Here is a 26320-nt window from a genome sequence, read left to right as displayed (position 1 = left end):
ATCCGAATGCTGTGTTTGGAATTACCATGGTGTATGTGGCTGTTCCTGACACGTTTAACTAGTTTAAAGGGTTTCTGGGGGACGAGTTAATTACACCATATTCTTTCATGTTTTTATCACCCAAAATAGTGAAGTGCCCATACGTACATCGGCTGTTTTTATTAGAAATGCTTGCCCACTCCACTTATGTTTTACTTACTTAAATTACATGTTTTGGTTACCAGTGGGTTAATGACTCAGCATAATATTCCGTTGTACCATCTTTGACGTATTCTGTGTGTGTTTTTCCAGCTTTTACAGGTAATGTTCATTGCCTTGGCAGATATATTGATACCGTTCCGGCTCGTCCCGGCATAGTACAGCTTTTACCCCGACGCATGTTTTCGTTTTTTTAAGTACTTTCAGAAGGATTACAAGCTTATCCATCATCAAAGAAGTATTCTGCCCAGTGACTTGAAACTATGACTAAGGTCCTTTCACTGTGACGCAAACTCCGCTGTGTTCAATAGTAGCACTCATTTGTAAGCGAGTAATACGTGTCGTCCGCACCATTGCCTGCGATCCAGGCCTGGCTTTGCAGCTTGCTCTTTCTAGCTGGCAGCGCTGGCAGAGGGGGTGGCGTCTGCCTCACACAACAGCCAGTTGTTTAAAATCCTTCTAGGAGAGTTTCAAACTCCCCCTTGTGCTGAGGGAGGGAGGCTAGGAAGCAGTGGGAGGGGCTCAGTCTTGTGGGAGGGCGGTAGCGGAGGGGGAGGCCTTTTGTTGTTAATTCTCATAGCGTTGTCTTCCCGTGGCTGTCAGTCAAGGCTGCGATGGGTGGACCCGGAAAACTTTCCGGCCATTGGCAAGAAGGGGGTGGCGCCCTGTCGCCATGGGGACGGAGCTGTACCAGGCTGGCTGTAATCGGTTGACAGGTGCGTGACAGTCGGAGCTTTGACAGCATGTACGGCAAAGGCAAGAGTCCCAGCAGCGGCGTGCCGTCTGACAGCCAGGCCCGCGAGAAGTGAGTGTGGGGAGGGAGTGTCTCAGGGATGTACACATGGTGCTGCATGGCACGTGCTGCTCACAGGGACTGGGAGAGCCTCTGCAACCTGATTCAGCGCCGACTCCGCAGCTGACCCTTAACAGTGATCCTGAATTCCTGACTCCATGTCTGCATGACACTTCCCCGGTCATGCTTCATCCTGCACATGCCTTAGCGCCAGTTTTTCGCCTGCCAGTCCTGCCTGTGCTCTTATGCCGGTTCCATGCTGCTGGCCCGAATCTGTTGCCTTGACCCTTTGATCCTGACCCTGCAATTCTGCAGTCAAGTTTGTACCAGCAGACGTGGTCCTGTTCTTAAATCATCCCGCACACCGACTTTGACCCCGCTCCTGCCTTCTGACCTCACAGCTGGTCTGACGAGGCTGTCCTGATCCTGACGCTATCTTTATCGTTAAACTATGACACCTGATTCGACACTTCGTCAGTTCTTCCTTTATCGTTATATAAATACTCACCATTCCTACGCTCTGTCGATCACCTAATCCACATTCTCTACTTCTCCACACACAGTTGAAGGTCATGGCGCAGCTGCTCAGATTGAGCCCCATGGACTAGCAGGTGGACACCCCATGTCTATTTAGCCAATGGCAATTGAGAACTGTCTCATAGCCCGTTTTTGCATCCTTCGCTGCCAATGGGTTAAAGGTACTAATACTTGGGATGTTTGCTAGTTAGCGCACGAATTCATGTCTCTCATGTCATTGGTAGGATGGTATGCCCTAGCTCCAGTTTTAATTCATCACATCAGGAAACCGTTGAAGCATATTATGCGCTGCCATCGGTTGCCCTTCAGATAGCTTCACTCTTTTCATTCCCAAAAGGAGCCGGTTTCGCAGCCAGATGCCCATGCTTGCACCAAGAACCCTCTCATGTTCGCAGATACTCAGTCACGCAGTTCGAGTTTGTCAGTGATCAGTGGATGAATTTTAGCCATGGACGTAATTGTTGTGAGGCCTCATGGCCTTGCGGGATGGTAGCACCCGGCCCCCACAGAGTAACAGCCACACATGTGTTCCGTCCGGGCTCCTCCTGCACACTGCTGCGCATGTGTGAGGAAACCCCATTTATTCACTGCGACAGAGTTGCATCACTTCGTCGCGGGCAACAGGTGACTCGCGTCACCACATCCCTCCTTTTTCATAACAATGAAAATTTCACACAACAAAACATGAGATGATGTCGAATACTAAGTCTAACTGAACTTAAACACGTCAAACTTGTAACATTATGGGCTATATTCCAGTCCAATGTTAACAACACATTACTCATCCAGCACATAGTCCTTCAGGCGTAACCAAGTGGAATCAGGATCCCCTCTGTGGCTATCTTCTACCTGCATGCCCTTGCGCCTCGTCCTCCCCATCCGGACTCAGATCTGTCGCTCCTACTGGGCTCCAGACGCAGTCAGAATGTACATCAGCCTCATTCCACACCGGGCTTTGATCAACAGGATGATGGCCACTGAGTCTCTTGAAAAAACGGGTCACTGTCTTGTTCCCATCAGATGCAGTCACCATGGACCCCTTGACCCCTACCACATCGAACGGCTGTGGGCAATTTTCTCCACTGCTGGTACGATGTTCTCAAACAATGTTGATTCAATAAACTCCACTTCCGCGTATCTGCTCCACTCATCAATCGCCACGAGGAAGTGTGTCTCTCTTCCTACTGAGCCAAAATCCATGTGTACAACTTCCCATGGCTTGGTCCCTCTCGGCATTGACCCGATCTGGGGTTCCCTCCGCACAGGGCGGCAGCTTGGCACCATACGCAGTTCCTCACAAACTCGTCCACGAGCAGTTAGTTTTCAGGTTGGGGAACCACACCTTCAACCCTAGTCGGGACTTAGTTTTGGCTCACTCCTGATGCCCATGATGCGCTAGAGCTATAACCTTGTCCACCAATGCATCGGGACCACCATTTTCTGGCCCCTCAACAGCATCCCTGACTCCATAAAGGACAGCTCACTTCTCAACTTCCATAGCTGTTACTTCGCCTCTTACATGCGCTTCTCCAGCCCCATCAGGGCCCACTTCCAGTCTCCTTTGTTGAGGGCTTTCTGGCGCAAACGGAAACATTTATCGTCAGCCGAGTGGTCTGCCGTCTCCTGTGCTGACATGGAGTTCGGTATATTGGACTCCACCACCGTTTTGATGTACTCCTCGACATCCATGTCACTGTCCCCCGCTTCAGACTTCCCAGGGTACCTGGATAGACAGTCTGCAACGTTGTTTGCCCCCGGTCGATACACCAGAGAGCCAGCATCCACCGCACAATGCGTGCTGGGGGCTTTGACGAAGATCCTGTCAAAATGGGTAATAGTCGGTCCGATAGCACAGCGAGTAGAGCGCTCGCTTTGATGTCTGTGCAGAGCCTGCTGACGCAGGTTCGAATCCCGGCAGTGCCAAACTCAGCCTTTCATCCTTCCGAGCTCTATAAATGAGCACCACACACTTTGGGTAATAATGAGAAGCGCTCCGATATCTGAGGGTTCGTAGCGCTAAATGCTAAATTATTATTATATTATTGTTATGATCGGTCACCACCGTCACTGGCCATCCCAGTATGTAGAGCCGGAATTGCGTGCACCCCCAGAGCACTGGCAGGGCCTCCTGCTCTATTTGGAGTATCGTTGCTCAGTGTCTGTCAAAGCTCTGTTTGCAAACACCACTGGCAAGACATCACCATTTGAATTCTGCTGGGTCAGTACCGCACCAAGTCCAAATGGCTTGCATCGACTACGATCTCTGATGCCATGTCCGGTTGAAGAATGCCATAGTGCTCTCGGCCGTCAGGGCCGCCTTGATCTCCACCAAATGCATTCTATTCTAGCGGGCCTCACTGCCATGTGCATTCCTTCTTGGTCTGGTTTCACAATGGCTTCGACAGCGTCACTAGGTTTCTGATAAAGCGCCCGCAGTACGTTACCATACCGAGGAAGCTTCTCACCTCAGTGACCGACTCAAGTGGTATGGCTTCCTTAATGTCCTTCACCTTCTTGGAGTCTGGTGACACTCCTCCTTGCTGGAATACAAAGCCAAAGAACTCAATCTTCTCCTTGGAAAAACTCACATTTTTCCTTGTGGAGAGTCAGTCCCAGTGACCGGATCCTCTCTAGCGTATTCTCTAGCCTCTCCATGTGCTCAATTTCGGACTCAACGAACACCAAAAGGTCATCATTGATGTTATCACTGCTGCCAGGTCGGCCAGCATCCCCGCACTATGTTTTGGAAAACTTCCACAGCCAACGATACACCAAAGCTGAGCCTGTTGTATCTAGGTGGGCTCCTGTTAGTCGTAAGTGTTGTGATGTATCGCGACTCTGGATGCAGGGCTACTTGATGATAGACGGCTCTCAAGTCCAATTTGGAGAAGCACTTGGCCCCTTGTAATTCCGCAATGATGTCATCCAGGGTGGGTGTGATGTGGCGTTCTCACTTGATGGTCTTGTTGGGAAGGCGCATGTCAACGCAAATTCGGACTGAATCCAGTTGTTTTGGCTTCCGGGCCACCACGATCGGTGACACCCACGGAGTCGGCCCCTCCACCACCTCGATGATGTCCATTTCCACTAGACGTTCTATCTCCTTATTCATTTGGTCCCTGAAATGTAATGGGACCCTCCTGTGTTTGAGTGCCACGGGGCGGACAGATTCATCAATGTGCAGCTTGACAGGATCCCCTTTTAATTTACCCACGCCGACAAACACTTCCTCAAAGCTCCGCGGCATCTCATTGATATTCTCCACGTACACCCCATATGTGAACATGACAATCTTCAGGGCATCTGCACCAAATAACAGTGTCCTTGCTGACCTCGGTTACAAAAAATCTCACCTTGATGGTGTTCGGCCCATGCCCCACTTTCGATACAAAGGCCCCTTTTAGACGGAGCAGTTGTTTTCTGCCAAAAGTGAAGATCCTTACTCTGGCCTGTGCCAGGAGTATTGGACCTGGTAGCCCCTTATAGTGTTCCACAGCCATTACGCTCACAGAGGCGCCAGTGATCTCATCCCATCCACTGATACTGCACATCTTGGCTGTCTCTTTCTCTTCTCAAGTCACTGAGGGTGGAGATAAAAAATGCGTCTTCCCCTCATCCTCTGGGTCTGGGTAGTGCGTTTGCTGATCCTCATCCTGATCCACTTGAGCAAGCCTCGGGAACCATCTCTGAGCAAACGTGTTCATTTTGGCGGGGCCTCGTGGTGTGACAACCGGCCCCAGGGTTTTACACATGCGCGCAACGTGGTCCACTGACCCTCATCTCCCACACACGCACCCTTTTGCTGGGCACTTATTTGTATGCAGGAGGTCGTAACCACACAGTGTGCATGGAGCCGGTGTTTCTATTCCCCTGTCCCTCCGGGGACCCATGCCTCGCCGACCACCCCAGTTGCCTTTTAGGCGATTTAAGGCACACACATCCTTCAGCTTCACCATCTTCATGGCCTCGTTTGAAAGCTCTTGTGTGCGCCAGCTCATAAGATCGTCCCATTTCAAGGATCCTCACCAGGGCGAGTCCCTGTTCCCTCAGGATTTGTCTCCTCAGTTTCCCTGAGGCACAACCTTGAATCAGCTGGTTGCGCACCATCTTTTGCTCACTAGTCCACACGCCTGTGGTTGATGGTGTATCAGTCTGCCATAGAATGAGTCTAGCGACTTGTCGTCGCTCTGCTTAGACTTGTCTGTCCCTCACATCACAAACCTCTCGTAATCCAAATTCACCAACAGTATGAAATGGTCCCTCAGAGAGTCCTTTGCAGCGTTATAGGAGCCCTCTGCCGGCCTCAAAGTCTCAAATAGCTTCAGCACAGCCAGCCCAGCCGCATACAAAAGTGTTGACTACTTCGGCTGGTCATCCACCTCCCCAACCGCCGAGAAGTATATCTCCAGGCGCTTCAGCCACAAATTCCTTCTCAGGCCTAGGAGCCACTGCCGGGGCAGATGCTGCCAGGTCATCTGCCATGCTGGTGCAGTACTGCGCACTGTGGTGTCACGCGGTGCGCACAGGCACCCCCTTTTGATCAAGGGCCGCAACACAGCGCAACTGTCAGACATAATGTGCCCTGGGACAGAGTCGATTAAATTGAGGATGAGGAAAAACTCTCAAAACTCATTTTGCACAAGGAGAAAAGAAAATGTAACATTTCCTTTTTTTAAAAATCCAAAATGCACCATCAGGTGCTGAAAAAATTGTGCTCATGTTCGCGGATACTCAGTCAGACAGTTCGAGTTTGTCAGTGATCAGTGGATGATTTTTAGCCATTGACGTAATTGTTGTGAGGCCTCACGGGCTTGCAGGATGGTATCCCCCGGCCCCCACAGAGTAACACCCACACGTGCGTTCCGTCCGGGCTCCTCCTGCACGCTGCTGCGAATGTGCAGGAAACCCCATTTATTCATCGCTACGGAGTTGCGTCACTCTGTCGCAGGCAACACTTGTCTCGCGTCACCAAATCAATAACATTACTATGGGGCTCTCCAGCGTGCATGCATTTAGTATTCCAAACCTAACGATATAATGTGCATTATTTTTGCTAAACTGGTGTGTTTGTTTAAGCGTTTAATAAAACGTTGGTTGACTTGCATCAGTGTTTGGTGCAATGACATGTTCTGATTAGCTGGAACCTCTGCTCGGAAGTTAGACCCAGTGTGCTGTTCGGTCCCCGCCCAGACTGCTTACTTGACTATGCTTCAATTCCATGCAGTCAGAGTATGTCATTTATCAGTGTGGGTTGATGAAAGCAATTCCAATGAGTGGTGTGCCAATAACACTTGTTATCTAAGGGCCTAAAAACAATTTTGTAGTGTTTGCTCTATAGTGATTCTTACTGTAGAGCAAGCACAGTGTACTTATCACAGCCTACAGCGCACTGTTTGTTTCTGATTGGCTGTGTTGTACAGTGCCATTCCTGTTGCCAGTGCATTAACAAAGTCCTGAGAGACGAATTTTAGTGGTCTGGCGCATCGGAGACATACCATGCACAGGTGAAAGAGACAGATTACCCTGGTACTTGGGCATGTTAGGGGGCAGGAAGGGCAACAGAGTGCCTGCATAAGAACCGTACAGCACAGTGTGTTTGCCTACTGACCGTTCGCATGTCCACTGGTGTATCCCACACATTTCCTAATTAATCAAGCCTCTCTGCCTAGAGAATAAGTTGCATCCTGGTGACATACTCTCGCGTGGTTTAATGCAGGAAGTAGAATGTGCATTTTCTTTAGGGCCATACTGTAGGGTTGTGAAGGTAAGCTAAAGGATGAATGTGAATGTAACAAACAATAGGGGAGCCCCTGTGTGCAAGTGTGAGTGGGGGCAAAGTATGTAGAATTTACAAAAACCGACAAAGGGGTACTCACACTCGAGACAGTCCTAGATTCTGTCCGACATTCAAATTAAATCTCCATAGTAATTTAAAGGCTAGTGTTTGCGAGGCAAATCACTGGAGATACACCAAGGGAGCAGTCTGAGAAGTGCTAACCATAAATTTATTGTTGAAAGCATAATTTTGTTTGAGATTTTACACAATTTCTAAAGCAAAAAATAAGTAGAATAGAGCAATTGAAAAAAATAAAGAAAAACAGAACATTCATCACAAATATATCAAGTGCAAAAGAAGGGATAACATATTAATCACATCAAGATAAAACAATTATTACAGGCTACCCATAGTTCCTGCAACATAGGGCCTACCAGGGTGTATAAAAAATTACCCTGGTAGGTATGTAAAAAGAATATTATTTTAGCTGAGTTTGTATATTTAATCTGCCAACGTGTGGGAAAGAATCAAAAGTTCGTTCCTAAAGGGAACAACATATATATAAATCACGTTTCGGCATGCCAAACTGGCATCAGTAGTCAGAGCCTTCCTCAGGGCAGGATGGAGGTGAGTTGATAGTATCACCCCAGTATAGATTAAAGAACGGAGTGCAGTCCGTAGAAGGCTACTTTTCCAAACCTATTGAACTTCGTACGCTGTGTAGCAATGAGTTATTAATTCATGATGTGATAAACGGGGCTAGATTGTTTGCACATTCTTTGATCAGCGTGGCAGGGCAGATGTCTCCTTGACATTTTAGGTCCTTTATGATTTTGATGGTCTCTTCTATAATAATAGGTGAGAATTCAAACCTAGGTTGTGTTTTCAGAGGGTTGAGTTCTGCGGGTGAGGCGAGCTTTTGGTTTTTCAGGTTAATCTTGTGTTGCAAGGATGCGATTTTGTCGATGAGTGCTTTTTGTAAACTTTCGCACCAACCTTGGTCTTTAATACAGTGGTCGGGAGAGGGTGATTCTAGTTCCTGAAGGACAGAAAAGAGCTCTTTGGTGCCAGAGTTAGCATTCTCAATAAGCATGTTGTATGTGTTGTTCTTAGCTTGGAGTGTGGCTTCTTTATATTCAGTAGCTAGGGTGGTGAATTGAAGTTTGTTGCTATGGCTCAGGGTTTTTGTCCAGTCACTTCCTGCATTTTTTTTTCTGTTGAGTAGGTCTTTAAGCTCTGAGAAAAACCAGTGATTGATATGAGCTTTGCGTTTAGCTTTGCGAGTGCCAAGGGGGGCCACTTTGTTGATAGCTGCCTCCTTGGTCTGGTTATAGGTAGCTACCAGGGGTGTAGGCTTAGTGACCTTTTTATTGTGTGCTGTGAGTGTTGAAAGCAAGGGAAGCATGTCAGCCGGCGTGATGTTGCGGTGGTTGCAAGCTTGGGTTGCGGGTGCAAGGATGGTGGGTAAGCTTGACTGTGTGGACATATTGATGGAGAAGAGTATTGTGTTGTGGTCTGACCACGGGCAGGGGTCACTGTTAGAAATATTAGTAATGCAGTTGTGATCGGCCAGCCAGTCCAGGGTGCGGCCTTTGGCATTAGTGGGGCCTGCGGTGCGAAGTGTGAAACCTTGTGCTTCTGTTGTGTTGGCCAGAGCTGTGGCTTAGGCGTCGGTGCTGTCGTTGAGCCCTCAGTTAAAGTCTCCTAGGATGAGAACCTTGGCGGATGGTTTTAGGTCTGTGGTTAGTAGTGCGGCTTTGCCCTCTTCAAAGGAGGAGGTGAGACCCGTAGGCCTGTAGATAAGGTGGATTAAGTGGGATGCTGTAGCAGATAGCGTTATTTTGGCTGTCAACGGTTCTCCTGATGGGAAGGCTTGGTTTGGTATTTCTCTTATGCTTAAATTAATTTTGGAGATGAGGGTGACTCCGCCTCCCTTTGAGATAGTTCTATCTTTTCTGATGATGGAGTATCCATCTGGTAAGGCTGTCGGATGTCGCCAAGTTTCCGTTATGGCGATGAAATATAGATAGTTGGTGGTAATTAGGTCTGAGATGGCATTGATGAGGGTTCCCTTTGTAAATGGGAGCATATCTTTTTCTTTAGACCTGTTGGATGGACTGTTCGCGTTAGATATAATGGGTTTCCTAGTGGTCGTTGTTGGTAAGGTTTGAGATGTTGAGTACTGCTGAGTGGTTACCCCTGATGCAGTGGGGTTGGTCATGGTAGCTTTGGAGTGGAAGTGGCAATGATGGGGGATTGGTTTCCTTAGACTGGTGCGTGTTCCTAGAGTAAGGAAGGGTTTTTATATTATCACTGAGTTTTTCATTTATCTGTTGGATGGCGGTGGTGATAGTTGTTTTGATTGGTGATGAGTCGTGGTGCCGCCTGGAGTGGCAGTGGGAGGTTAGACTAGGTTATGTATTTACAGATGGGTAGAATTATTGGTTATTGAGCTTTTATGCTAAGGGGTGGTGGGTGTTCAATTTTGCCTAGGGAAGTGGCTTTGGGACAAGGCTAGCTGGGATACACAGCGGTCAGTTACTTGCAAAGGCAAGCGGGCAGCACATGGGGTGTGCAGCACCTGCGGTTGTATATTTCGAACAGTGCTAATCGGGGCACAGCATGAAACAAGTAACACTTACGGTAGTGTATTTCAGGCAGTGTTAAGCTAGGCAGCCTACGCTATGTAGCCTCTGCGGCTGTATACTAAAAGCATTGTTAAATCAGCATGTAGTGTACAATAGGAAACACTTATGGCAATGTAGTTTAGTGTTAAACTAGGCAGCATATACTATGAAGCATCTATGGCAGTATATTGCCAACATTGTTGAATCAGTATGCAGTGAACAACATGGAGCACTTACTGCAATATGTTTAAACTGTTGCGGGCATGGCCGAGTAGGCTGGTAAGTGGCACAATTACTTGGTGTGAGATTTCCAATGCATCAGGGGATCGATAACTGATACGCCTGCGGCACGAAGCCTGAGCCAGTTAATAGTGCAGGCTACTGTTCAGTGACTGGGGTGGTGGGTGTGCTCAACGTGGTGGGGGGGCACTTGTTCACATGATTTGAGCTCTTTAGTTGAGCCGAGGTATGGTCACTCTTTCACTGCGGGGTGACAGGGCGTATTATAGGGAACAAGGGTGGCGAGGATATGGCCTCAGTCAGCTGACTGTACTTCATGAGCACAGGGGAGGTTGTAGGGGTGATAGGGACGATAGTAGCTAGGTACAGCAAGTTAGTTTGGTAATAGTTGGTAGGCGCTTACCGGAGAGTTGGGTGCCCAAGAGGATGAGGGAAGTAGATACTGTAACGGTTTGCGCAGCGGTTCCACAGTCTGCCCGGCTCTGGACAGGGCCTTTAACAGTAGGCCTTCGACAAAGGGCCGGCTTCCGCCTGCTGGCGGACGCTATAGACTAATGTAGGCATTGTCACAATGGTTGCTTAGCAACCTTGCAAAACAATGAACTAGATGGTGCAGTGCACATTGAATGCGACGGCCATCTTGTCCGTAATGGACTGCTTGCAAATTGTAGTAATATCAACCGTTGGACCACAGAGCCAGCGCTTCACGCTTGAAGCGCCTCAATAAGTGCAATGAGCTCTGCTGCTTGGGCCGAGTAGTGCATCAGTAATCTCTTTTGCACCAATGTTTCATATTCCCCATCCACCAAGGACACAGACTTGAGGCATACTGGGGCGGCAGTATGCCTCAAGTCCATGTCCTGGTCAGTTGTTGCTGACCCGCCAACGAAGAGGACCCCCCCCTTGAGCGGTCTGTAATATGCCTTTGGGATATCATCTTCCTCAACTTCAAAGGTTACACAGTCTTCATTAGCCAAGTCTTCATCAGAACACATTTCTTTCAGGAAAGTGGCAGTGTTAACTGTTTTATACCGCACAATGTGAATGTTTCGACTGGACAGTATCATCTCGTATGCGGATGCTCGCTGCATGGCCATTGTGGACTTAGAAAGATCTACGATGGCAAACACTGCATGCTTGACATACATTGTTACGGAGGACCCCATGACAATTGTTGGACTTTTCTCAATAGCAAATACCACTGTAGCAAGTGCTTGCTCACAGGTGAACTGTCGCTGCATTACTGAGTCTACGATGCCACTGTAGTAGGGCAATTGCTTGTGGCCCATGAAACATTTTTGCATCAGTATCCCAGTCATTAACTGTCCGTTAGAATGCCAAAATAAGTAGAACTACTGCGTGCGATCTGGGGTTGCTAACACTGGTGCAGTGGAGATGATCTCCTTGAGGTCATTGAAGTTTTTACATATTTCTTCTGTCCATATTATTTTACTTTCACCCTTTTACGCTTCCTTAAGGGCCTGCAGAAGTGGTATCATGAAAGCTGCGTAATCGAGTGTCCATGCCCTGGGAGTAATTACAAAACACCAAGAATTTTTGCATTTCTTTTACTATTTTGGGTGGAGAGGTCAGAAATTACTCTTTTGCCGTTCACAGAAATCAACTGACCCTTACATAATACCTCCTGAAGGCAATACTTAATTTAGCCTTGCCCACCTTGTATCCCTTCTGGGCTAGAAGTTTTAACAGTGTTATAGAGTCCTCCCTGCACTGACGTTCACTTACACTACACACAAGTAAGTCACCTTATTGAATGATGGTACCTGGCACATGAATATTGCCTAAATCAGTGGGCAGGGGGATTTGCAGTACCCTTGAGGCAATCCTGTGTGTTCCAAGCTCATCCCCCATGTGTAAATGTGGTAAGGTACTGTGACTCTGCGTGCAGGAGGACAGAGAAGAAGGCATTTCTGAGATCCACAACAGTAAAGTGGGTTGCCTCTTTGGGGATGCTGCAAAGGATTGTCGCAGGATTCATGAGCATGGTAAATTCTGCCTGTGCAATGACATTAAGAGGGCACAAATCTTGAATCATTCTCCAACTACACCCTTTTGCTTTCTTTATCGGATAAATCACTGCGTTGCATAGGGAGGTAGATGGTACAATTAGCACCTGGTTGAGTAGGGCAACAATGGTGTCCCTTATCCCTTCCTCTGCCTCCCTTGACAAGTAGTACTGCCTTACCTGAGGCAGCACTGCTCCGGGTTTCAGTGTTATTCTTACTGGGGTCACCCCTTGGAAAAATCTGAACATCGTGAGCATGTATCATCCACAATTTCTGAGATACTTGCTCTAGATCTGCGTCACTGAAAGGGAGCCGAGCCATAAGATCCATCAATGGGTACTGCACTTTCCGATACTGCACCATAATGTCACAAAGAATAGATATCGCTAACACAATCTCACCATTTTCATGTTTGTCCTCAAACAGATCTGCATCTGTCACTTTCTTAAGAGGCATGTTAGGATCAATACACAACACTGTGCGCCACTAGCATCCACCTGAGTCTGTTTCAATTACAACAATCCATTTGTCTGAAACACCAGACCCTGCAAATCCAGGGACAATATTGTTTCTGCCACCAGTTCAGGGGACAGCACAGGTTGAAAAATGAAGTCAGACGGCACTTGCTAACAAGCCTTACTTATCTGAGGCACTGCCTTGAGAAGCACTGTTATGCTGTACACAAATCCGGGTCCAAGGGAATACTGCAAACCACAACCTCTCCACCCCTAGCACGTATTATAAGCATTGCACTTATCACACACATGCCTGAAGTGGTGCACACTATGCCTCCATCTGTGAGTGACACAGTCAACAGGTCTCGCCCCAATAAATTAGTTGGGGAGCTCTCGATCTTATTTGGATGTCAAGTTCTTTTGTGCATGGAACCATGCCGACAGCCCCTGAGAAGCCCTAGATGTGAAGAGTTTCACCGGACAGCTGGAAGTTTCCCCCACTGATGCATGATTTAGTGGCACCTGTGTCAACCATGAAGATAAATTGCTTCTTACTTTCAGCGCCCACCGAGGGTTCCTCGCCAGGGTGGACTGTCATGGACAGGACTGGGCATGCATGATTTCTCTGTGGGCAGTCCTAGTCAGGGTATGTATTAGTACCAGGGAACGTGAAGGGGTTATTCCCCACCATGCTCACCCCTCGGTAGGGTACGCAATGGCACCTGGGATCCTGTGTTCCTTCCTTCCTTCCGTCCAACACTTCCCTTTTTCCTTGCTACTGGCACTCGACCAACCAGTTTCTTAACCGCGGTCCCCACAAACCTTCTACCTGAGGTTCATCTCTGGCGTTTGCTCATTTGCTTCATCATCCTCAAACTCATCTATGGTGTCCCATTCTTCTTCCCTTAGTTCCCTATCTGTACCTCTGTCCGACCTTAAAGTCCCATATCCTGCGCTTCCTGCTGGCCCGCCTCCTCCCCCTTTATTCTAACCTGCACAAAATATCTCCTGCTCGCCATTAGTTTAGCCAGTCCCTTTTTCTCCCTCCACCCTGTGCTGCACTCAATCACTCAGATTCCAACAGTATAGCCTCTAATGCTTCTTCTAACTCTTTCTGTATCTTGCTGTCCTAGGGTGGGATAGTATTGGGTTGTGCAACGTAGGGAGGTGGGGCAGTCGCCAGGGTGGCCATGTTTGTTGGGCTGGTATATGGGCTGAGTGCGTAGAGGGGCTTAGTTTGTAGAGGGTCTGAGTGCATTGAGGGGGCGAGTGCATAGAGACGATGAGTGAGCAAACCAGGTGTATACATAGTGCGTGTGAGAGCATAAAGAGGACGAGTGCCTGGAGCAAACAAGTGCCTAGAGTGAACGAGTGCCCAAAGTGGAACTGACCTGTTGCTAGAGCGGACAAGTTGCGTAGAGATACTGAATGCGTAGAGTGGATGGATTGAGTGAAGTGGAGCGCGTGGGGCAGACAAGAGTGCATGCATGGAGCAGACAAGAGTGCATGCGTGGGGCAGACTAGAACGCGCAGGGCGGACTGGAGCGCGCGGGGGGACTGGAGTGCGCAGACTGGAGGGCATGAGTGCGTCGAGCAAACCGGAGTGTGTGGAGGAGATTGGGATGCATGGAGTGGATAGGAGTGCATGGAACGGACTGGAGCGCATAGAACTGCGTGACGTATATAGTATGGTTTGGAATGCAGAGAACGTTTTGAAAGAGCATATAACACATCATATCACACCACCACGCTTACTCTCCCCTCTACACCACCACTCAACTAGAACACAGAGATACTATGACACCATTCGGTATAACTGTTCTCATACTAACATCCGCCGCATACTCCACAGCATTCTAAGTAAAACACTGCTGATTACACACCTCCCAGCCAGGCATTCTCCTCAGGCCTAACGCAGCCACACTCGGTCTGGATAAATCCTGCCAGAACGAACACATACTCCTGATCTCTCAATCACCACACCTACCGCTAAGAAGCAGCTGTTACACGAATACCGCACCAGCTGCACACATAGCCGGTGCTCACACGCACCTTTGACTCTCTCTACTCTCTCTACTGATCTGAACTTCAGTTCCCAAGAGCGTTCAACCTACCAGCGCCTTCAGACCATACCAATGGTATATAAGACGCTATATAAATGCAAAATAACATAACGTAACATACCGTGTCTGGGCGGGTGGTGAGCTGGTAAAGCCCTGTGTGCGGGGGCTCAGTCCCATTCCCCTTTGGCACCCTGAGTCCCACCCCATCCATATCTTCCCCATCCTCATCAGCTTGTACAGCTCCAATATTTCTATTCTTTTTTGGAGTGGTTTACCTTTATACTTGGCAACTAAGAACATGCTCATGTGGCCCAGTATCCCTTTATTATGGGTGCCTTTCTCTGGTCAGGTGCTAGGCATCCCCCCACCTTGTGTCTCTACCACCCATTCTTTGTGATATTTCTCAACCTTGTCCCAATGGGAAAGTACTACTCATGTACTCTAATGGTGTTCCCCCCTCCCATTTCCGCAACTTGCATACCCCCAAAAGCCCACACTCTACAAATATGCGCTGCGCTTAACTTTAATGATACCACGTCTCTATCAGTCCACTGTCCTCGCCTCCCCGTCGCCCCTGAGAACACCTCCCTCGTCCCCCCCCCCCTTTTCACACGCACACTAATACACCACGTACTCTGAAACCACCTTAGCAACACTGGCCCATCTCTGGCCTCCTCCTAGTACACAAAAAATCATAGTACACTAAAACAACAAGCTAAAATAACAAACTAAAATAACAACCACTGCTTCCACCACGCCCACTAATGATATGGAGATTCTTCTTTGGTCCTTTTATCTTCTTGTTACACAGTAAATGATGTCATCATTTTCCCTCACTCAGAAAGGTTCCCTACACTCCTGTTTTTTCCTCTGTTAAATCATCCTTAAAATCCCCAAAAAATAATAATAATAAAAAGAACCTAGCTCTGGCCACGTGGCCTCACCACACGCTATCCTCACTTTTGCATATCCCACTCCCCCACACACACTACCTCCCCCATTTTTATCCCTCACAAGCTGTGTACTCACATCTGTGTGTTCACCCGAGCTCCTCAGTCAGGGGGTCCTAATAATGGCCTGCACTCTCCTGGGAGCCGTGCCTCGCTCCAATAAGCACACAGGAATTCTGTGACAATGGCTCCTGCACACCTCGGTGGGTTGCACGCTTGGAACTGGTTGCTGCAGGTGGGTGCGGCCCCTTCAGATAAACGGCCTGGAAGCCTTGGTCATCGTGGGGGTCGCTGCTATCGGGTCACCAAATGTAGGAAAGCCCTTCAGATGCTCACACCAGAAAAAATACAACCCTCTGGCGAAAAAGGCCCAGCACACCTCTTGCAAGAATAACTTGTTTTTATTCCCCTACAAAAGGAAAAAGCGCCAACAAAGAACTCTGCTGCCATGGAACGTTCTGGCAACTTCAGCATGTGCAGTACATTATAACGGTAAACATCATCACTGGTGACGTCATTACATACAGTAAAAACATGCGCTGCGGGTTGGTGAGGCCTTACACATAGGTCACCTGTTCCATAGGTCACCTGTTCCATCCTATTCCCACACCACTTCCCCTCCCCCTCAGTTAATTGCTCTTTGCACTGTTTTGTTGTACAATGATTCAAGATGGAATTTTTGCTCCCAATGTTTTTTGTTGTTGTTCTTTGTATTAAGTTGTTCCATTGTACAGCACCTTGGTGTAAGGCGCTCTATAAATAATCAATCAATCAATCAATCACAGGATATGCCAGGCCATTGGTCTCACCCTGGTCCGTCCGTCTTCGTCCACATAGGTGATGTTTCAGTCGTCACTGGTTAGCCTATGATCATGTAACAATTGTAATACTAACTAAGAAAACACATCTATCTCTATGTACCATGGCACCTGGCACCACGCGGACAGGTGCCCGGGGGGAAAGCTGAGGTTACACAAACTCGCACACACTTCACTCACTCCCAGAAAGCCTGGCATTCCTCCAAGCTCTCCCACAGTCATTCTGGGCTATAATTTCATCCTACTCTGCACCTCACAGCACAAATCACGTGACCTAGGAGTGAAGGCAGAAGGGTTCTGCTTTCTGATCTTTTTTTTTTTAACGTAGGTTTTTATTGATTTTCAACAAAATAGAACATTTATTAACCTTCCTCCCTCCCTTTTCCCCCCCAGCCCTGAGTTCGGACGCCAAACACTTTTCTCCATGCAGGTATAAACCTCCTGGCTCTTTTACACTCGGCCTTGGCCCCTAGATTAAGTTCAGTAGTCTCATTCTTTTCGGGCACCAGGCTATTCTTGCCTCTTGTTGAAGGTAGCCTATCACTCTCGACCAGTCGACGAGAAAGCCCTGGTGATCGCCATGTAGTGAGTATGTCTCCCATTAAAGTACTGCAAAGTTCCACAATTTCCCCACCCACATGTACTCCTGGGGGGGGGGGTCCTTTAATTTCCAGTTCTGTGCCAGTGTGAGTGCTCCCTCCACCACCATTATCATACAGACTTTCTGTTCGGCTTTGATGGTTCACTCTTCCAGGTGCGGCCCCATCCCCAGCAGGACCAGCCCCCTATCCCACCTAATGTTTATCCCCAGGGTTGTCTCGTGTGCTTCTTGTATTGTGTCCCAGAACTTTGTAACCTTCGGGCATTTCCACCAAATAATTTCCCATGTCTCCTCGCTGCCACATTCCCGCCAGCATTGTTTTAATACCGAGTCATAGCTCCTATGGAACTTCACCGGGGTCAGGTGCCACTGAACCATCAACTTCACCCACATTTCCTGCGTCTGTCGGGATCTAGTCAGCTTGGGGATGTCTGTCCAGAGTCTGAGCCACTCAGCCTCCTTGATCCCCTGTGCTGTTGCCTCCTCCCATTTGTTCATATATACTCTTGTTCCTGTCGCCTAACTCTGTTTGGCCAGCGAGTAGATGGGCCCCCACTACGCGGGTATTCCCTGTGTATGTTGTTAAGTACTTTTCAAATTGGGTCAGGGCCCTAACCGCCTCTCCTCTCACAGGGGGTTGCATCACCCTGTGCAGTATTTGCAAGTACCTGAACCTTTTCCCCCTCCCCCAGCTCAAAGTCCTCCTTGCATTGGCTGAATGACTTAATTTGGCCCCCTTCAAACATATCCCAGTTTTTGTGGCATCCTCCCTTTTGCCAGGCTTGGAATCCTTTGTCCCCCACTCCCTGAGAGAACTGCGGGTGGTTGAAAATGGGGGTGCATGGGGACAGAAATGTTGTGAATTGAGACTTCTCCACCAGTGCGTCCCATGCCTCCCCCACTCCCGCCACTATAGCACGTTAGTACATACTTTTGGGTCCATCCTTCTTGGGTTTCTATAGGACCTCCTGTATTGGGCCCCCCACCACTGCCTCGTCCATTGCCCTCCATGCCTTTCCCCGGTCATACCGCAGCCAATCCGTCAATACCCTTATCTGCGCAGCCAGGTAGTAGACCCTGAAGTCTGGCTGTCCCATTCCCCCCTTATTTCGGGGCATCATCATCTCCTGTTTGGCCACTCTTGGTTTCCGTTGATTCCACAGAAACCTCCCTGTGTACTTTTGTGGGGCACGAAAAAAAGGCCTAGGGACCTGTATTGGGAGGATCATGAAGTGGTAGAGAAGCCGAGGCAGCACCGCCATCTTAAGCACATTGATTCTACCCAGCCACGTGACGTTAAGCGGGTTCCAGTCCACTTGTTTACTTTTAATCTTCTCCAGGAGGGGCGGATAGTTAGCTTCCGCTATTGTGTCCAGAAAGAACCCCAAGTATTTCAACCCCTTGTGCACCCATCTATATGGATATTCCTTTCTGATTTCCAATTCTAACAGGGAGGGGGTGGTCAGATTTAGTATTTCCCGACTTATGATGATTGACCTTCAGACCTGCCACTACCTGAAAATCCTGGAGCTCTCTTTCCGGAGCTCTAAGAGACTTTCTGGGGTCACGTAAAGCTCGGAGCATGTCGTCCGCAAAGGCGGCAGTGTTATGCTCTGTGCCCCAAAAGTTATCCCCCTCATCTCCGTGTTCACCCTACATGCATCCAGTAGCGGTTCAAGGTGAATCTCGTATAGAAGGGGCGACAGGGGGCAGCCCTGCTTCGTGCCTCACTGGATCCTGATTGGTGGTGACAGCTGGCCATTCATTGCTAGGCGTATAGATGGATTGCTGTAGTTGGCTTTAATTTTAGACATACCATTTCCCCAAACCCCATCTTCCGCATGGTGAGGAACAGGAATTGCCATTCTACCCTGTCAAAGGCCTTTTCCGCGTCCAGGGCTAGCTGCTAGGCCAGTGAACCCCTTTTGTTGGCTTTATCCATAAGGTGGGCCACCCTCCTGGTGTTATCGCTTGTTTGCCTTCCCTTTATGAAACCTGATTGGTCTGGGGAGATCAGCCGGGGGAGGATGTCTTCTAGCCCGGTTGCCAAGATCTTGGTATAGATCTTGGTGTCCCCGTTAATCAGGGCTATCAGTCTATAGGAGGCGCAAATTGAGGCGTGAATTACAACAGGGTGTGTGTCCCGGTTTAGGGGCTCACTTTCCTTCTCCCGCCTCTACTTGTAACCTCCTCTGGCAACAAGGGCCACAGATCTTTCTCCCAGTGCAGGGGCGTCCTCTGTATTGGCTCCTCGTGGGGTCTCTGTCCCTCACAGAGCTCCGCACATTCAACTCTACAGGATTTTGTTGTTCCAGCTTTTCTATCACTTGATCGTCGCAGACGCCTTGTGCCGCCTTCGCTTCCGACTTAGTGGGGGCTGTGGTTTCTGCTTTCGTGCCTGGGGGGGGCCTTCATTTGTCTCCTTAGCCTCCTGGTCTCTTACATTACTGATAATGGCCTTTGCCTTATTCCAGCGGGTGCGAAGTATATGTCCCCTTCCCAACAGATGACGGGGTGAATTTACTAAAAACAACCTCCATGGATTCCTCGTTTTTAAGCTCATGTATGGACCTTGTGGATGAGTCGTGCAGTAATTTGAATGGTCACGAGCAGCAAGATGAGGCCCCTTTTGAAGAGGTAAATGTGCACTCGTGGCTTGAAGGTTCTACGGCCTCACCTTGTTCAACAACGAGCAAAAACTGCTCAGCTTTGTCGGTTGAATAGAACCACACACTCCCCAGCTTATATATTGAGACTCTTGGTCCGACTTTCATTTCTGCACTACACTTGGTTCTGCAATCAATTGTGCGATTATATGACAATATACATGTTGAAACTTTGGGCAATTAATGAAAGGACAAAGTCGACCACATCCAGAAATTGTATGGAATGAAGGGGAAGGAGCGACTTCCTTTCAAAGGATTATTTCTAACAACAAATTGTCATGATGCCTACCCCCGGGGACCCAGACCAAGTCCAGCAACCCCGGAAGCAGGCTTCAAGTTATCCTAAGCAAGCCCAACAACCCCTGCTAGGGGATATTTGGGTCCAGTCCTGGCGCCTATGGCGCCAGGCTGATATGGAGAGTCAGTCCTGGCGCCATAGGCGCCAGGCTCATAGATTAAAACTTACCTGATGCAGACCATGCTGCAAACTTACCTGATGCAGACCATGCTGCAAGAGCTCCAAGCCAAAGGAGGCTTGGAAGGGACTACTTTACTTAGGGACTATTTTTTACTCGGGCGGGGCTGGGGAGGAATACTTACCTGGGGCTACTTTGGAGGCTATTTAAACCACGCCCGAAGAGCAGCACACGCTTCGCGTTATTCTGCATCCAGCAGCGTAACGCTCACCGTGCCTGCAAGTCTGCATCCAGTCTTCTGCCACGCCCGCCTCGAGTTTGGAGCTCCTAGAAAAAGGGAGAAAGAAGGAGAAAAGGTTAGAACAAGAGCAATACCTTTTGATCCTTACCTGAATTCCCGATCCATCGCGCCTTCGAGCTGGAAGAAAGAAGTTATTTTATGCACGTCGCCTCGCCTGCTGCAGCGCCGCGCTGAACTCACCGGCCTTCGCAGCATCTTCACATTTCATCGCATCCTCCTGCATGTTCCCGCCGCACTCCGGCACCTAAGGAGAAGACAAGAACAGCAAGGTGAGCCAAGGGAATACACAGAGGAATACCCCCCATAGACTTACCTGATTTTACCACCGGGGGTACTATTCTTCTTCACAGGTCGGCGCAGCTTCCACTGCATCCTAGCCGAACCCTGGCCCCTAAGGGGAAACAAAAGGACAGCAAGGTGAAACAAGGGACTAACAAGGGGAACCCTCCTCACCACAAAAGACTTACCTGATTTTACCGCCGGAGGCATTATTCCCCGAGACTTCATACTTTCTCTCAGCGCCTGAATAAGGGAGAAAGCAACAGGTTACATATGGACATTATTTTATCGAACTGTGTTGGATAATACAAATCCTTACCAGAACATTACCGGTTGCCACGAGGAACTCTTCTGTAGGGTCAAGCTGCAACCTGCAAGGAATCGGACAAGAGTGAAAGTCAGGCATTTGAACTCTTACGAACTACATACTTACGGCGTCTTGCCGGGAATATCAGAGTCAATATTGTCCTGGAACTCACCAATTCCTTCGAGCCAGTGAAGCAACTGGTTATCTACGCGCCCCTGCGCTCAATGCAGGATGGAGAGCTCATCTTTTCAAATCATCAGGTGAGACTATAAGAGGGGACATCCAAGATGATCAGTGGGGAGAACAGCGGGGTGGGGGGATTTACGCTCAACTCCACGGGTCGTTAATCCCCTTTCTCCATTTGCAGAAGAATATTCCTACGGGCCAAGCAAACGAAGCTAGGTGGGCCAGTCCAGTCCGTCATCTCGGCCCTACGCGTCACATTGGTGGAGACCGCACCAGTCCAGTCCAGATCGACGCCTCTGTGGGAGCCAGGTGAGCGTAAGTAACACAAATGTATTGGTCCCACACAAATTGAACCAAACATGGAGGATGCAAGGGAGAGGTTGAGCTTAACTAATGACATTTTTGCCATCTTAGGTCAAGAGCCGGCTGCTGAAGTGATTGCTGTAATAAACAATGACTTGAGGGAGAGGAAGGCTTGGTGCCTGGGTGCCGAAGAAACAAGTGAAAAAGTCTAAAAAAAAAAGCTACATTTGAACAAAAAGATGGTAACAAGGACATTTTTTAAAGTCCGCTCTCTACCTAAAAATCGCCCTGAAAAGCGTAATAATCTGTGCGATAACAATACAAATGAGAAAACAAAACAAAAGAAAGGGAACTCTTTATAGAAGAAAGAAATACAAAAAGACATAATGGATTGTTTTATAGATCTGAAGAATACCTGAAATACAATTAGGAGAGAGTGACATAGAGGTGGTTTCTGATCAGATGCCCTGTGAAGACAAGGATCTGTCTGTGGTCGACGTGCCTAATTAAGATTCCAATCGGGCATTGATGACTGTGTGTGATAATCCGAGAACATGCTTACCAGAGAAGAAACTTAGCTTTGAATTAAGTTGAAAGGATCTTTAAGGACAGCCTCTGAACGGATCTAAAATCTCAAGCAAGTATGAAGAACTATAGTTTCCTCGGACATTGCCTTTGTCGAGTTGAACATTGCATTTGTCGAGTTGAACGAAGAAATAAGAGTGATAAAATTCTATTTCAAAACTGTTAGTTTGGAACAACAAAGATGGATTGCAGCAAATGGGTGTAGATTTTGTCACCACACAAGCATTTACACGCAAAACACAGAGGAACCCATGGGGAAAAGGAAACAAAATCTAATTTGGAGAACTCCCCTCCCATGTGAAGCACTCCCTTGTGCATCCTCTTCTCAAGAAACCCACAGCTGATCCTTCCTGTCTGGCTAACTATCGGCCAAATTTCCATTACCCCCTTTCTGGGCAAATCCTGGAAAAACTGGCCATCTCTCAGCTTAATCTTCATTCAGATTCTGTTGGCTGTCTCCATGACCACCAGTCTGGCTTCAGAGCGGCCAGAAGCACGGAAACTGCTCTCCTGGACATCCGTGAAGATCTGCTCTCTAACCTCGATTCTAACATTCCCTCTGTCCTCATCCTTCTTGATCTCTCTTCTGGCTTCAACACGGTCAACCACACCATCTTGCTCAACCGTCTCTGTGATAACCTGGGTATCCCTGATCAGGCTCTTTCCTGGCTGATCTCTTTCCTCTCTGATCGACCCTCCCAGGTCCAACTGGGGTCCTTCCTATCATCCATCTTCCTCTCTACCTGTGGGGTTCCCCAGGGGTCTAACCTCTCACCCTGGCTTTTCAACCAATACCTGTAAATTCTTGCCCACTGCATTGCCATTTTCTGGTCAAATTTCCAGTGCTATGCTGATGATACTCAACTCATTTTCCGGCTGCCCTCAGCCATCTCCTCTCCCTCTCTGACTGCCTAACTGCCATTCAAGATTGGTGTGCCACCAACGATCTTTGTCTGAATGTCAGCAAGTCTGAAATCCTCCTCATCGGCACACCATCTCCATCCTTTTTCCTCACTCTCTGGCCTGCCTCCCTTGGCCCCCCTCCTACCCATACCTGCGAGGCTAAGAACCTCTGTGTCATCTTTCACTCCACACTTTCCTTCTCCGCCCATATCTCTGAGGTCTCTAAAAAGTAAAACTTCCTACTGCACCTCCTCAGAGGTACTCTGCCTTTCCTCTCCTTCCCTCAGAAGCTCACTGTCTCTCAAGCTCTGGTTCTTTCTAGGTTGGACTATTGTAACATACTCTTTCTAAATTTACCTGCCTCTACTCTCCGCCCTCTGCAACTTATCCAGAACAGGACTGCAAGACTTGTCCTTGGCCTCAAGCCCTGGGATCGTATCTCTCCATCTCTGTAATCTCTCCATTGGCTTCCTGTGGATGCAAGGATTAAATTCAAAACCCTCTGCATTGTCCACAAGGCTTTCTGGGTCTTGGGTCCAAAATACCTTCAGCTATCCCTCCGCAAATACCTCCCCTCTCGAGCTCTTTGCTCCTCTACCTCTAACTCCCTCCGGGTCAATCATTTTTCAAAGAAACGAGCTGGGGGTAGATCTCCATCTTCGGCTGGGACCTCCCTCTGGAACAGCCTCCCTGCCACCATAAAACTTGAGGAGAACCATCCCCGGTTCCGGAAGCACCTCAAGACCTTCCTCTTTGCTTCTGCCTTCGCTCCCCCTCTCCTCTGCTGACCGGTTCTTTCTTGGCACTGTGCACCTGGCCACCCTCTTTCCCCTTGGCCCAGGTACCTGCTCACCCTGCCGCCCTCCTGCACTGCATCCTGGCCACCCCTTGCACTGGTAGACTGTATCTGTACCCATACAGCCCCCCTTTTTTTCTTCCTTCTGCACTTATCAGACTTACCTAGTCTGCTGCCATAAACACAGCACTTTCCACTTGCTGGCTGCACTACCACTGTTGCCTACATTTTCTGTTTATTTGTATTTATTATTTATTTATCTGCTCTCCTTTGCTCTGCACTTTCCACTCTCCCCCTTCCATGTACTTTTTCCCTTTTCCCTTTCCCATGCACTTGCGTGTTCTCAATGTCACTGGGACTAGTAAGATCGTTGTTGTTTTTGTGTTCTCCCCTGTTTCCCCTCCCTTGCCTAGTCGCGCTCTGAAGCACTTGTGTACGAGCGCGATACAAATAAAATATCATATCATATCATAACTGTATTCCCGTTATATCAATTGTGTGGCAGATTGTATTGGTGGAAGAAAAGTCACTTGTTTTACAGAAACTATTTGTTATATATTTTTATATAGCGTGAACAAAACACAAAGTGTATCAGAGCGCAGTATATAATATCAAAAAATCCAGATGGAACACATATCAAATACAATCGATAAAAAGTGTAACCAGTGTCCATACAATCCTTAAAATACACATAAAACGCATTACATGGAGGCGTGGCCAGCAGCGCCACCGAGGTGGCTGCTCTGCTGATGGCCTCTGTGGGAAGCCCATCTCAATGCGAGTGTTCAGCGTTTTCTTAGGTAAATCGGAACCCCTGATGTGCCTGCAATGATGCCGGAAGGTGAGAGGCACAGAACGCAGTGATCGCCAGCAACAGGCAGCCCGGAATCCACCCAGAGGCCGGCATATGCGAATTGAGCGGGATGTGGCGTCCTTTTAAGATGGCGGAATGCAGCGGCAAAGAGGCCATACAGGACACCCCCGGCCCACTATGATCCGGTTTCAACCGGGCACCCACCCACCCCTTGTGGGTTCGGCTTTTGAAGTCTTGCCAGTCAACTGAGGGGCCCCCACATGCCCGCCCTGCTGGTGGTAAACAGCCCAAATATGAGGCAGAGACCCAGCCCAAATATGAGGCAGGGGACTGAGGGGGGGGGTCCTGGCTCCCATAACGCAAGCCTGTGAGCAGCTCCAGCCCCTCGCTGCTCCCTGCAGTGTCCTGCATGGCAAGCACTCGGCCCCCTGGACCTGGTTTTACCTGCCGGCTCCGCTCCGATGTTTGCTCTCCCTGCGGGCAGCGGACACCAGCCTGCAGTTCTTCCACAGCAGCCTGACGCCAGAGCCATTGTCCCATCGCCAGCCTGGTTTCTTCTCCTGCGCGTCTTGTGTACAATATGCTGGTCAACCTTCATAGCCTTAACGTGAGCGTGTTGATGCGGCAGCTCACGGCCCCCCCTCTGTTGGGGGGGAAGGCAGATGCACCGGTGCTGTTAATGTCTACTGTGCAGTGAGGTGGGGACGCCGGTAACTACAGCTACTTGGGGGCAGAAAAGCACGTACACCCCAGACTGAGGGATACATCCACCGGCAGATCATCCACCAGCAGATCTGAAGGTGAACCAACAGCCCCCCTCTACTATAACTAACCAACCGGAGAGGCCATCCGCCCCCTTCAGCTGAGGAGTGAAGTGGGCATAGTCAGCCCTTGGAACCCAGCTTTCAGTTTGCCTGTTCAGTGGCCCACTGGGTAGAGAAGGCTTTTATAGACCCGGCAAGCTGCGGAGCTGCTATCCTATGGTGGATGTCCCGTACTGGTGGGTAAATGTAAAGGAGCACAGAGAATCAGATTCTCGCTCTCCAAGCATCTCCCTGGCACAGGGTTTGACGGAAATACCCGTCCACAAGCTCTGAACCCTAGGACCCATCCGACAGAGCTCACCAAGATGTCCAAGCATCCGAAAGCCCAGAAAAGTGGGGACGTATCCACTATGCTGTTCCCAGCTGAGAAAGGGAAGAAACTGGAAACGGCTAAATTCTCACCTCAGGCGTCATCAGGCCCCTCGGGGCAACTGGCCACCAGGGACAACATCCAGACATTTATGCTTGATATCAAGGCAGAATTCAGCAGCTGTATGATGGAATTAACGTCTAAAATTGAACATACAGACCAGAGAGTAACAGAATTGGAGCACAGACTGCGGGACCTGGAGGATCAATCCTGGGAGCAGGCGGCCTCCCTACTGGAAGTCCAACAAAGGATCCGTACCCTGACGAACCAACATGAGATCCTGGAGTAGAAACACAAGGATCTGGAAAACCGGGCTCGGAGAAATAACCTCTGGATCAGAGGAATTCCGGCATCAGCCCAAGACCGTGAGCTGTCTCAATACTTAAGGGAGTTGTTTCAATCCCTTCCCCCACAATTGGAGAAATCTGAACTGCAGCTTGACCCCACCCACAGATTGCACACCGGAAAGGGTCTAGATCCGGAAA

At 48.9% G+C, this 26320-nt stretch overlaps 1 protein-coding gene across 1 annotated transcript in view; it reads left to right on the top strand.

Moving 5' to 3' along the window:
* The first annotated feature begins 852 nt into the window (after positions 1-852).
* SSBP2 (single stranded DNA binding protein 2) overlaps positions 853-26320 on the top strand; it is a 1952970-nt gene continuing 1927502 nt past the window's right edge. The window contains exon 1 of the mRNA XM_069627566.1: positions 853-1003. Coding sequence (XP_069483667.1) covers positions 942-1003 — 62 coding nt within the window. The 5' untranslated portion in view covers positions 853-941. The remainder of the gene's footprint in view (positions 1004-26320) is intronic.

The sequence above is a fragment of the Ambystoma mexicanum genome, chromosome 6p (genome assembly GCF_040938575.1).
Source record: "Ambystoma mexicanum isolate Mex_15411 chromosome 6p, UKY_AmexF1_1, whole genome shotgun sequence".
NCBI lineage: Eukaryota > Metazoa > Chordata > Amphibia > Caudata > Ambystomatidae > Ambystoma > Ambystoma mexicanum.
The sequence above is the reverse complement of the archived record's forward strand: the minus strand, read 5'-3'. Positions and strand labels throughout refer to the sequence as shown.